The sequence below is a fragment of the Pteropus vampyrus genome, unplaced genomic scaffold (assembly GCF_000151845.1).
Source record: "Pteropus vampyrus isolate Shadow unplaced genomic scaffold, Pvam_2.0 Scaffold151, whole genome shotgun sequence".
Classification (NCBI taxonomy): Eukaryota; Metazoa; Chordata; class Mammalia; order Chiroptera; family Pteropodidae; genus Pteropus; species Pteropus vampyrus.
Window position 1 is genome coordinate 2,506,861 of NW_011888932.1, and position 12,465 is coordinate 2,519,325.

The 12,465-nt window shown below is 39.8% G+C and overlaps 1 protein-coding gene across 1 annotated transcript in view; it reads left to right on the top strand.

Annotated features, from left to right (window-relative positions):
- Positions 1 to 5,677: 5,677 nt before the first annotated feature.
- The window catches only part of ROR1 (receptor tyrosine kinase like orphan receptor 1), a 165,054-nt gene continuing 158,266 nt past the window's right edge, over positions 5,678 to 12,465 (top strand). The window contains exons 1-2 of the mRNA XM_011369609.2: positions 5,678 to 5,777; positions 7,038 to 7,109. Of these exons, the coding sequence (XP_011367911.1) occupies positions 5,678 to 5,777; positions 7,038 to 7,109 (172 nt within the window). The remainder of the gene's footprint in view (positions 5,778 to 7,037; positions 7,110 to 12,465) is intronic.

The following is a 12,465-nucleotide window of genomic DNA, read 5'->3' on the forward strand; positions in this document are numbered from 1 at the left end:
TAGAGCCACATCACTAAACCCAGGAGAGAGGCATTTCCTATTTCTAATAGAAGACTCTGTTTAGTAGCCAAATCATGTGGGCAAGGGCAGTCATGTGATTACATCAGGTGAAGGTATCCCCACTGTAGAGTTTTCAGTTCTTTGTTCACTTTTTGCAAGAAAAAAAAAAATCTTGTTTTATTCAAAGAAGGAAATTAGAGAATCTAGGCTCATCGTGTCCATCTAAACATCTGGCTCTCCAGAAACCACATAAGTTTCATCACCAAAATATTTGGTCAGTACAGGATCCTCCAAGGCTGTGCTAGGTGTCTTCGTCCTCACCCCCACCTCCACCCCATACACAGCATTTATCATACTATATTTTAATTCTTTCTTTACTTCTTTGTGTCCCTACCACACAGTTAGCTCCATGAAGGAAGGAACAATCTTGATTTTGTTCACCATTATATCCTAGCACCTAGTTAGCACTTACCTAGTTTGGAAGAGAGTAGGTGCTCAATAAACATTTGTTGGATGGATGGATTGATGGGTGGATAAATCAACAAACAAACAAATGAACATAATAACGTTAAACTCTAGGGGAAAGTAAGGAGTTTTAAAAGAAATCCTTCTGACCATCTCGTTTTCCAGTTTCATGCTAACACACTATGGCTTTAGGGAACACCCAACACAACTTAACTTCATTCCCAGTGTGTATAGGATTTAACCAAGACTTTGTTTATTTCGCAAGAGTCAGGAATAAACACTCGGGCTGTCATGGCATTGCAGCTAGGAGAGCATCTTTCTTGGTTCTCTTGTTTCTTTTGAGTGACAGGTGACTTTGAATTGGCAAGAGACAGTTACAGGGTAATAGACTTTTACTACAAAATGGATTACGAATTTGAAATGAAAGTGTGCGTGGGCCACACAAAGGAGAAAATTGACAAATACCGGAAGACAAAGACAGATGACACAGAAGGATGAGTAAGAAGGAAAAATTGCCAGAAGGCGCTTTTGGGGAGAAAAGCACATAAGGAAGAGCAGCCAAGTGGAAACCAGAAGAAAAGAGTGAAGTTTGTTGATGTCATTGGAAATCTAAGGTGGCTGCAGCACCGGAAAGGAAATGAAATAAAACCTCTGTAGGGAGATAAGACCAATTTCTGAGCTAAGCATTTTTCAGCATGCTTTCTTTTCTTCTTTACTCTTTCTTTGCCAGTTTGTTCTGAAGCCAGAAATATAAACTAATTCTTTTGTGCACTAAGGCTCCGCTGAGTGACACCCCGGGCAAAAGAGGGAGTGCTAACTTTGGGTCCATTCATTTGGACTTCTCCTTGGGAAATATCATATATTTAGCTTTGAGTCAAGCCTTAGTTAACATTTTCAACATCTATCCCAATTTGTTTGCTTATTATTGCTTCTTGCATACAACTCCTAGATTCAACGTCTTTCTTACTGAAATAAAGAATTTAGCACAAAAGTCTTCAAGTGAATTCATAACAGTTATATTTTTAATAGACAGAAAATGGAAACAACCAAATGTCTGAGGTGAATGGTTGAACAAAGTGTAGTACATCCATACTGTGGAACACTACACAACAACAACAACAACAATAATAATAATAATAATAATAATAATAAATCATTGATATGCACAGCTATTGTATGGATCTCAAAGGCATTGTTTGAGTTCGTTTTTATAATATTTTGAAACAACAAAATTGTAGAGATGGAGAACAGATTACTGGTTGCCAGAGGTTAGGTAAGGTTGGGAGGAGGGGGATGGGTGTGACTATTCAGAGAGATCTTTGAGGATGACATAGTTCTTTGTCTTGATTGCACTAGTAATTTCATCACATCTACACATGTGGTGAAATGACATAGAACTATACACACATTGCAACAATGTCAAATTCCTAGTTTTGGTATTGTACCATGATGATATAAATTGTAACCATGGAGAGGAACCTGGTAAAGGGTACATTGGACTTCTCTGGTCTTTACACACCCTTTTGATTTCTTGTGTAGACATTTCCTCCCACTCCCACCCTACCCAAGTTCTGGTTGGACTGCAAGGGTCCTAGCAGCTTGTCTGGTCCACTGGGGGAAGTGTTTCCAGCCCTTCCCACAGATGGGAGACTCTCCCAGATTCTAGTAAAGGCTTTAGGCAAGAGCTCAGATCTCTTTCTGGCCATAGCTTTAGTTTTCAAATAAGCACTGAAGTTGCAGCCCCCAGCCCAGAGGGCCTATATTAATAGGCACCTTCTGCATCAGTTTTCCTTACTGTTCTCTTCCTTTTTGGCACCTTGAGAATATCTTTTTTCTTTCAATCTCAGCTATGCATTATGTTTTTTTCTTGTGATATTTTATTTAGTACTCTTGGTATTTTTAGCATGGTTGGGGCGGGGTGGGAGGAATGACTATTGGGTTGGGGCATCCATTTCCATCAGTTTCTAGCATTGCCCTATCACACTGTTTATAATTGTGTTCCTGTGCTTCTCCCCTACTAGACTGTAAGTTCTTCAAATTGTTAGGGAGCAGGTCAAACTTTTGAATCCCAGTTCTTAGACACAGAAAGCACTCACACGCATGTGTGTTGGATGAATAGGAGTAAGTGAGTGGATCTCTGGAGTTCCATGGAGGACGGACAGCTCAAGTATGATAGTTTTTAAGTAAGATAGTTTTCAGGACTATCTGTATTCACTTTAAAGAAGGTGTGTGTCATTGTGCTTCTTTGTGTAGCATAATTCCTTTAAATACTGGAATGCGTGTGATCCGAAATATCAATTTAATAGATTTAAAGAAAAAGAAAAGTATTTCCAAAGGGGAAAAAGGCATTTAAGTGTGGTTTAAGAAGTATTTTTTCTCCTTCCTTTGTGTTGCCCACCATCTTTTTCAGGTTTTAGAATTAGGGAACCAAGCACCGAGGGGAAAGGAGTATGGCCTCTGGTACTGGTTCTCACACTGCGTTCTGCAGAGCTTAGAGTTCACAGGGTCTGGGTTCTGTGGGGCTAAGGGGATTAAGCAGGAGAGTAAGCTCCCACCTCGACCTCTTCCACATTTTGGCACAATTTGAGCCACTCTGGCTCTGCCTTCAGACTGCCTGGGTTTGATCACAATCGCCATCCTCACCCCAATAAGCTAAGTAGGTAAGTGCTTTAGTATAACTCTGCTTCAAGTTCTTCAGTCTTAAAAATCTTACCTTATAGAGTTGTTGAGAAAATCTCTGAGCACAAGCAGAACCTCTTAGACAGTGAGAAAACCCAGACTTTTTTTTTGCAATTTTCTCTATGTAAAAAGATGAATAATACCATAAATTTGAGGTTATTTTTAATTTTTCTTCAACAAATTCATGGCTTTGCTACATTTAGAGGAAAGGCACTGGGGTAGCCATTTGTTCCCTACACATTTCTTTGTGACCACTGGGTAGGACACTAGTGTCATGAGTATACTGGTCTGTGCCTGTGTAACCTCATGTATCACTGGATCAGGATACAGGATGTGGCATGGCTGGGTGCTTCTTGGAAGAGCTTCTGCATCCTGTGAACGTCGAGTCTCTACCTGCCAACTGCTGAGATGAACCAGTAATCCTTTTGGAGAGTACAGGCTTTTATCAATGAGGAGGATTCAAGCCTTTTTTGTTTTTCCTTTTCCCCCAAATAACACTCCCACTGTTCAGGCTTAAATACCAAAACCTTATGGTTTGCAGAATCGGTGCCAAAAAGTCAATCATCAGTGAAACTGCAAAGATAATAGCTCCTATTGATCAAATCAGGAGAAGAATGGTTTGCCCTCCTGCAGAGGTCAGGAAAGATAAGAGCTGGAGTTTTCTAAAACATACTTGATTTGCCTAAATTGGATAAAATCACATAAAAACACTTATGTTCTCTGAGAACTGGTGACCAATTCAGGAAAACCTCACAAAATGAAAAGATTGGCTTGGATTAGTAAGGCATGCGAAATAAGAGTCTTTCTAAAAGCACGGCATATGTCTTATTTCAAACCTAGACAGTGACATAGCAGCTAAACAGAGTATGTGCCCATAGAAGATGACCACTATCTGCCTTACTAGACAGACGGGAAGACAATAAAGATCTGGGTGTCCACTCTATGCTGGGTACCATGCAGGACACTTTTGGTGTATTATCTAATTTAAACCTTACTACAGTCCTGTGAGATGATTTTACTGTCCCTATTTTACAGAAAGTAACTTGCACATGATCACAGAATTAGTAAGTAGCAGAAATTAGTATATTAATCGAGGTGTGTATTTTCATTCAATATTCTACTGTCTCCTAATTGACATACTGATTTGCCGTTACCACAATCATTTTACACAAAGAGAGGCTACTAGCCTGGTATTAAATATCTCATCCTTTTACCATGGTGAGGCATATAGGAGAGGAACTGATCCATCAGTGGAGATCGTATGGGGTCCACACTCATGGTCTTGTCTCTCTAACACTGCTGCTGACCCTGGAATCAAGGGAGGTCAAGTTGAGATGTGCTCAGCTCTTCTTACTTGAAGTTAAGCCTTCCTTTTAGGGGAAAAAAGAAAAGCTTATAAAACACAATTTTTATGACGGGGAATTACTAATATTAAACTTTCACATAAAATAATCAGTCTTTAATTTAAAAAAAAGGGGGCCTCAAGATAATATTTCTCAGGAGATTACACATATTTTAAAATATTTTATCTATTTTTATTATCATTTTATCTGAGAAGCCGAACATGTGATTATCTAAAGGAATAGATCTTGAAGCTGAGAACAGAATTCCTTAGAATCATCACAATCCCTTAATGAGCTTGTGAATTGAAATTATCTTTGCTATAGCCCAAGAACCGAGTGGTAATTATTGTCCAGGGACACATGGGGGACAATTGCACTGTTAACAGTGCCAAGAATCTATTCATTTGTCATCAGTCCCCAATTATATCTAATCAACAATTCAAACTTAGGTTATAAAAACCAAGGGACATACAAGCAACTTTCTGTAAAATTACTACTGTAAAGCAAAGCCTATATTGCTGGCAATTTAACTGTGAGCAGCAGTAAGATGAAGCTATAAAAATACTGAATGTAAATGCGTCAAGATCTGTCTTAATCCCACCACTTCCCCACCCTTTGCTTCCATGCCTGAAATGCTGCCATGGCTGCCATGCTTCTATTCCCAATCTCCCAGAAGTCTGGATGTTGTAGTGCTTGATGAGCCTTTTTACAAGGCGAACCACAGTAGCCCATAATACTGCAAACAAGGAGCTATTATTCAAAGAGCCAAAGTGGGTGGCAGCAGGATGGGGCTCGGAGTACAGTTGTGGTTAGAGTCATAGGTGGAGATCACCAATATGTAGACAATTAGCCCTTCCTGGTGAAATTATCTGCATGAAATATCCATTCCAGGACAAGTGGTTGGTAACAGAAGCACTGCCTTCTACTGAGGTTTCGCGTTAAGCATTTTTCTTACTCGGATAAACTTTCCTTTCTAGTTTCATATTTTGGAATTCTGTCTACTTTAAGATCCCTGTCACACTGTCCATCTGACTTAAGGTTTCTTTAAAAGAATCTATGCTTTATTTTAGCTCAGTATGTAGGAGGTGACTGGGCCCCTTTGAGGCGGGAGGGTAGGTGTGGTTTCTCTACTTTCTTTCCCACTTGCTTTCTTTCCCACCTGGACAGGGAAAGAGGAAAGACAAAGAGGTATGCACAAACCAAACAACACTTTTGTCTCTGCCATGTGTGGCAGGTTGATCGAAGATCCAGTAGACGAACTACAAGTGAGCCTCTGCAAGGTCTCAGTGGGTAAACATCCTGTCCTTAGCAAAGCTCACTGATGATAGTGTATGGTTTCTATGGCCATAGGGTAGACAGTCCCCATCAGTAAATAAGGAAATGTAGAAAGTGTGCTTATCTATCTAAGTGATAAGGTGAAGTGAGAGAGAGGTGAGGTGAAACACAACTCAGGTTTCAGACTTGAGGACTAGGCAGCATGGGCTGCTGGGAGTTGTGTGGGTGGTGGAGTCAGGCAGACCTGGATTTGAATCCCAGTTCTTCCACTTACTAAAACTTACCTTGTGTTCTAACTCAGATCCATGTTTAGTGGCTACCTAGAGTACTATGTTCAAAAGACTCTAAGGCAGATCCCAGGTTTAATAGACAAAAGGACCATGATTGAATAATGATATCTGCACCAGAATGAAGGAAGTGTATTGACAACATGGGTGCCCTATATCTAATGACCTAGTTTCTGGGCTCTCTGAGACCCTGCACAGCACTAAAGTTTTATAATATGGTATGTGTGTGTGTCTGTCTGCCTGTGTGTGTAGATACCACTTAAGGAGAGATTAGTGCAATCCTGTTAAAATGTGCTGGTTGGGTGGTGTCATGGCTTAAATTTTCAAGAAAAACAAAAATATCATTTGTATATTACAGTATATTATTGAGTTTTTACATCTTCATAGTATATTAAGCCCTTGAGATTATTGACTTGCATGTTTGCTTTAATTTATGGTAGTTTTAAATTTTATCTTTTAAGTTTCGTAACCACAAATAACTCCATATTCAAATGCTTAGCTTTCATTTGTCTTGACTTAGTTTCAATAGAAAACTGAATTTCTCTGTTAAGAGAAATACTATCGATTCACAAACACAAGTGAAATCAGCAACATTGTCCTTGTTTTTCATGGGAAGACTATGAATAAATATATCCATCTAAAACTGGTCTTCTAACAAGTGAGGAGTTTATTTTTGACAATGTTTGGTCATCTCTGCAGATTTGGTTTCTCATTAACAAAATATCTGTATTTTAATTTTCGAACCCATGTTTTAAAGAAACAATCTTTAGGTCTGGCCTACAGACTGTTCATTTGGATAGCCTCTGTAATGCAGGCGCCTCTGCCTGGCAAGCAGAACAGCTACTCCAGTTTAATAAGCGATGGACGGCAGTGTTCTCTCTCAGAAGGCAGGGCCTTTGGAAAGCTCCTGTAATGCTTCTAACAGCCCATAAGTTACTGTGGTTAATATTGCCCTTGTCTTTTTCCCCTCCCTTCTTTTTCTTTTCAGAAACAGAGTTGTCAGTCACTGCTGAGTTAGTGCCTACCTCATCATGGAACATTTCAAGTGAACTCGACAAAGGTATACAGTGGGCACACATGGGGGAGGTGGAGGAGGGGAGGAGTGAAACTCCATTATGAATTTTGGCATGGCCTAGTTTGAAATCAACTGCTTTTTAAATCAGTAGAAGTGAGAGGGGGCAAAATAAATTCTCTGCTTATTTTTTGATCATTTAACATTTAATGACTTACAATTCTGTTCTTTCTGGAGAGGTTTCCTGCTCTCCCTCCTCTCTCTTTCTCTCTCCCTCTTTCCCTCTCTCCCTCTCTCCCTCTCTCCCTCTATCTCTCTTTCCTCTCTCTCTCTCTCTCTCTCTCTCTCTCTCTCTCTCTCTCTCTCTCTCTCTGTCTCTCTTTCTCTCCGCCTCTCTCCCTCTCTCTCTTCCCTTCTTACTCTAAAATGTTCCACATGGTAAAAATGCTTCAAGATGTGAAATAGAGTTGTTTCTGACCTTCCTGACACTGCGTCTAGTGGATCTTATTTAGGGGATTTGATTCTGCCTGAGCCTGGGTTGATCAGAGCTGTTTGCTGGGTGACCTTTTACAATGAGTATTTGATGTGCTTGCAGGGTTCAGGGCAGAGTATTTGGAATGTTTGTAATTGCCTGTGCATACAGATGGGAGCTTCCTCTGTGCACGTGGGGAGCATGTTCCTTCTATGAGGTTGTTGTAGTATTAATTAAGCCCTGCCATATGCTAAGCACTAGTTACTCTGTAGAGATCCTATGTCCTGAAATGATAAATCGGGACTCATTCAAAGCCCCTGCAACTGGCCCATCCTACTTATAGCACAGGTTGGGGTTTTGATTTCTCATTGGTGGTCTCAATGTCCCAATGTGGTTGGTAGACTTCCATATTAGATCCTTAGCAGAATTTTCTTTGTTTCATGCTTGGGCCTTTATTTCTTTTTAGGCCCCTTTATACCCCTTTATGCATTTCCAGCCAAATTTGTATTTCTATTTATATGGTCTATAATTTTCTGCCTCTCTGCTTTTGCCTAAGCTGTTCTTTCAACCTGAACTTCCTTTCCTTTCTTGCCAGTACCCATTCTCTCCTGTCTATACGGCAGCAAATTACTTCTTCAAGTCCAAGCATAAAGTCTGTATTGGCCACATTCTTGTCTGATCCCTCAGCAATTGGCAGGCCTGCACTTCTTTGGAACTCCCATAGTCCTTTCCTCTGATCTTCTCTCAGCATTTTCTATGTTATATCATGGTGATTTACATACCTTTCTATCTCACCATTAAACCTGGGAATTTCTTGTAGGTAGGAGATCTATCTTGTTCTTTTTCTTTTTGTCTGTCTCCATCACAGAATAGCACAGACGCCTGTTCATAGGAAGTCCTCAAGAAGTATGTGTGGAAGGATGAGTCATACCATATCTAGGGCCATTTGATGGATGGGTCACATCCACATATGCGTGTGCAGATACCCATATTCAACAAACATCAAGTTTCTATTTTCAAACAGGTGTGATTCTAGGCTCTGGGATTATAGTGGTCAAAGAAGCCCAAAAGTCATTGTCAAAAATTGCATTTCATGATCAGCTCTCTTTCATCTGTTTATGTACTCACTGGCAGTTGTATTTCACCTCTGAGGAGAGAAAACTTTGTAAAATAGTAATAGGCAATGTTATTTTGCTGGTTATAGGTATTTCAGGTATTTTACAATGGTAGAATGAGGCGAGATGTCTTTTCACCTTAAATCAAAAGACATTTAGGATCATTTATTGTCAAATTTGATCTGGACATTCTTTTTCTAATTAAGGATTTAAACAGGGATTGCACGTTATTCTTCTTCATCTCTAGCATCAGACACAATCCCGAGGAAGCAGTAGATTTTCAACAAATATTTATGGATGGTTTTTAATTAAAAAGAGGAAATAAAGCACATTAAATTTTAACTCAGTGCCTATTCTATGTCAAGCACTGTGCCAGGGGCTCTCAAGAATGTGAACTTAATTGGCCAAGTCCTTATGTCACCAAAAGAAAAAATTACATTATTGCATACTACATTGATCAGGTTCCAGTTATAACTGTAGAAGGACATCAATATGTGGTAAAAAGCATTAGAGCCATCAGTCAAGAACCTAGCCTGCCAGACTTCAAATTTCTACTAGACCAGCACTGTAATTAGCAGTAGTTGCCCTTCAAGAAAAGTAATGTCAATAGTAATGAACCTACTGGCCCAAGAGCTGGATAAGAACAGGCCTCAAATTTTTTTGCTTCTTCAGCATGGTCTTACAGAGAGCATGGGTGGCTTTCTAGGAATTCTGATGTCTTCTTTCTCTATAAAATTATTAGTATATGGCCTTTAATTTTCATTTAGAATAAAAGAGAAAACTGATTAAATCATTTATTCATTCATTGATCAAATCTTTATTGCTTCCAAGTTTGGTCTAGGCTCTGTCTAAAGAATTAGGATAGAAAGATGAATCAGACAAAAGACAAGAGGGAAAGACTGGTATCTAAATGCATAATCATAACTCTCCAGCCAATTTAATAGATTGGGTTGTCAAGAGACATTCCTCCACACCAATCACAGAGAGATGGTTGTGGAAATAGACAGTGAAAAAAAACATCCATTGCCTGGCTGGTACGCAAAAAGGAGAAATCCTAAGGTGCCAGAAATGAAGAGTAAGCTCAATAATGGAGCAATGATCAACGAGAAAGAATTAAATGAAAAGTCTTCTGAAAATATGGGAAGTATGTATGGTCCTTAGGGGCCGGAGTTTTAGTACTCCATGGTGATGAGAACTGAGGCCGTAGCAAACAAATTCCCTGCATATCTGTCAGTGAGGAATGGCTGGCCCAAGCATGAAATAAAGAAAATTCTGCTGAGGATCTTGTATAGAAGTCTATCAACCACCTTGGGCCATTGGGCCCACTCATGAGAAATCAAAACCCCAACCTGCGCCATAAGTGGATATAGGGTTGGGATTCTTCTAGTATAGTATACAAGCCACAAACCCAAAAGATAATATAAAAAGTGGGTCAAAAATAAATAAACCAAGAAAAAAGGAAAAAAGAAAAACCGAAAAAAAGGCAAAACCCGGTAAAAAAAACCCCAAAACCACAGCGCGTGAGACTCTCACAAAAAAAAAAATTAAAAAAAATCAGTACCCCAAAACAACAACAGCAAACTCCTGCTAATGTTAAGTTTACTTTTCAATATTACAGTGCGTGCAAGGGAGAGAAAAAAGCCACTATTAGTGAGAGCCAGCAGACAAAACACATGGAGAAAGTTCATATCTGGAATACTAAAGACAGTTGACCAATTTGAGAGACTAGATATGTTTACAATGTCTCATCATGAGAGAGAGAACAGGAACTATAGGGCAAGTACAGGACAATATGACAAAAATGTAGACATTTTAAAGAAAACTAAGTAGAAATTCAAGGATCGAAAAATAGAGTTATAGAAATTAAAAATTCATCAAGTAGCTGCAAAAAGCTGGAGAGAAATGATGAAATGGAAGATAAATTTTAAATAACATGATATTTAAGACAATGGACTCTGGAACCAAGGTGACTAAGTTTAAATCCAGACTATACTACCTGTATACTGTGCGACTTTGGGCAAGCCTTTATCTGCGCTCGTGTCTTCTCATTTTTAAGATGAGATGATAAAAGTAACTACCTCATACGGTTGCTGTGAAAATTGATCTAGCTAGCAAATCTGATAAACTTATTGGAGAATAAGAAGCAACAGCTGTTCTTGGTTAATATGGTTAATATTTTGGGCTTGATAGTAAAAAAGAAAAAACATAGGTACTTTGGCAGACCTGTAGGGAAAGCATATTTTAGGCTCAGATCCTGTTAAATCAGCCCATGTCAGCAGCTGCCCAGTCTGGCCTTCCACACATGAGTGTTCACCTATACAAGTGCCATACTTCTTAGCTTATAAATAAGGCTTTCCATGATCTTACTCCTGCCACCTCCTCTCACCTCACTCCTACACCCCATACTTTGTACTCCATTTGTTTCAACAATCTGTCTCTAATTCCCCAAATACATCTTAGGGACATGCTTTTGCTCAGGCAGCTTCTTCTGACCAGGTTATCTTTATCCTCATTCTGTACTTGGCTAACTTCTTGAATTAAGCATCACCTTAAACATTCCCTCATCTCCTTTCCCCACAGTGTTCCTAATGGGCATAGCGTTGAATGAGATAGGCAGTACTCCTGCTTTTGTGGACTTTGCACTTTAGAGGATGAATTCTTTCATGAACCCCATTGACCATGCTATCAACAGTGCTCCAAAATATTTCATATGTGAAGGTACCATGTCACCCCATGTCTATTTCAATCAGAATTCTGACCATGCTGTGTTGAAATTTTCTCTTTTGTGCCTACCTCAAAGTCAGGGGCTCTCTTATCTATTGGCATGCTCTTATTACACAGTGCCTGGTATACAGTAGAAGACATGGTATTAAATCATATGGGTTCAAATGCCATCTATGCCAATTCATGGCTACTGCGTGTGAATACCTACTAGGTATAATAGTGCACTTACTAAGCATGTTGCATGCATCATTTAAATTCACACTATCCTGGGTGGTAGAATGGATAGGCAATTGAGGCTTGTGAGGGTTAAAGGACTTGGCTGTGGGGCACAGCTGGTGATTGGCAGTGCCAGGATTCTTAATAAGGCCTGCAAGCCAAGTCCAGGGATCCACATCCAGCATGGCAGCTGATTATACTGTGTCCCTTGCCCTTATATCCCCTCCTCACATGGGGCAATTTCCCTTACATGGAGAAGCAGTAAAAAAATTCATCATGTGGTATTTGTTAATGCCTTTCTCTTCATCCAGCTACCCCGTTCCGCCCATCAATCCCATCCTGGCTCCCCAGCCTCACTCAGGTCCTGGTTTTCTGTTAACAGAGTCCAGTCAGTGGCATTCAACAGTTACCTTTCCAACAGGAAATGAAATTTAAAAGAGACAAGACCACCCGGGAGGAGCCGTTGAAAGCTACTATTGATGGGGCATGGGGGTAATTTCTCAAACAAATGCTTCAGAACCCGGTACCTCCTAAAGTAAATGGATCTACAGGGGCCCAACCTCAGTTTCTCCTTGAGGGATTTGGGGTGGGGTGTGATGAGGGCCTCTTTCCCCTTCTTTCATTTTCAGTCACACGAGGTCTCAAGGTTCTCTATAGAAAGCCAAATGTTTCTTTTGGAGAAAGGGCTGGAAATTGTACCCCTAGGTAGCAGAAAGGGAGGGAGTCTACTATTTAAAAAAATACTGAGGACTGCCTCCAACTGCAAATAGTTCTCTATGCTGACAGACTAGATTTGGGGGTATTTTTGTCCTGGATTGCTTTTTTTAAGTGGAAAGCTGCTTTCTCTACTAGCCTGGATTTTTACATGTAGTCGGGA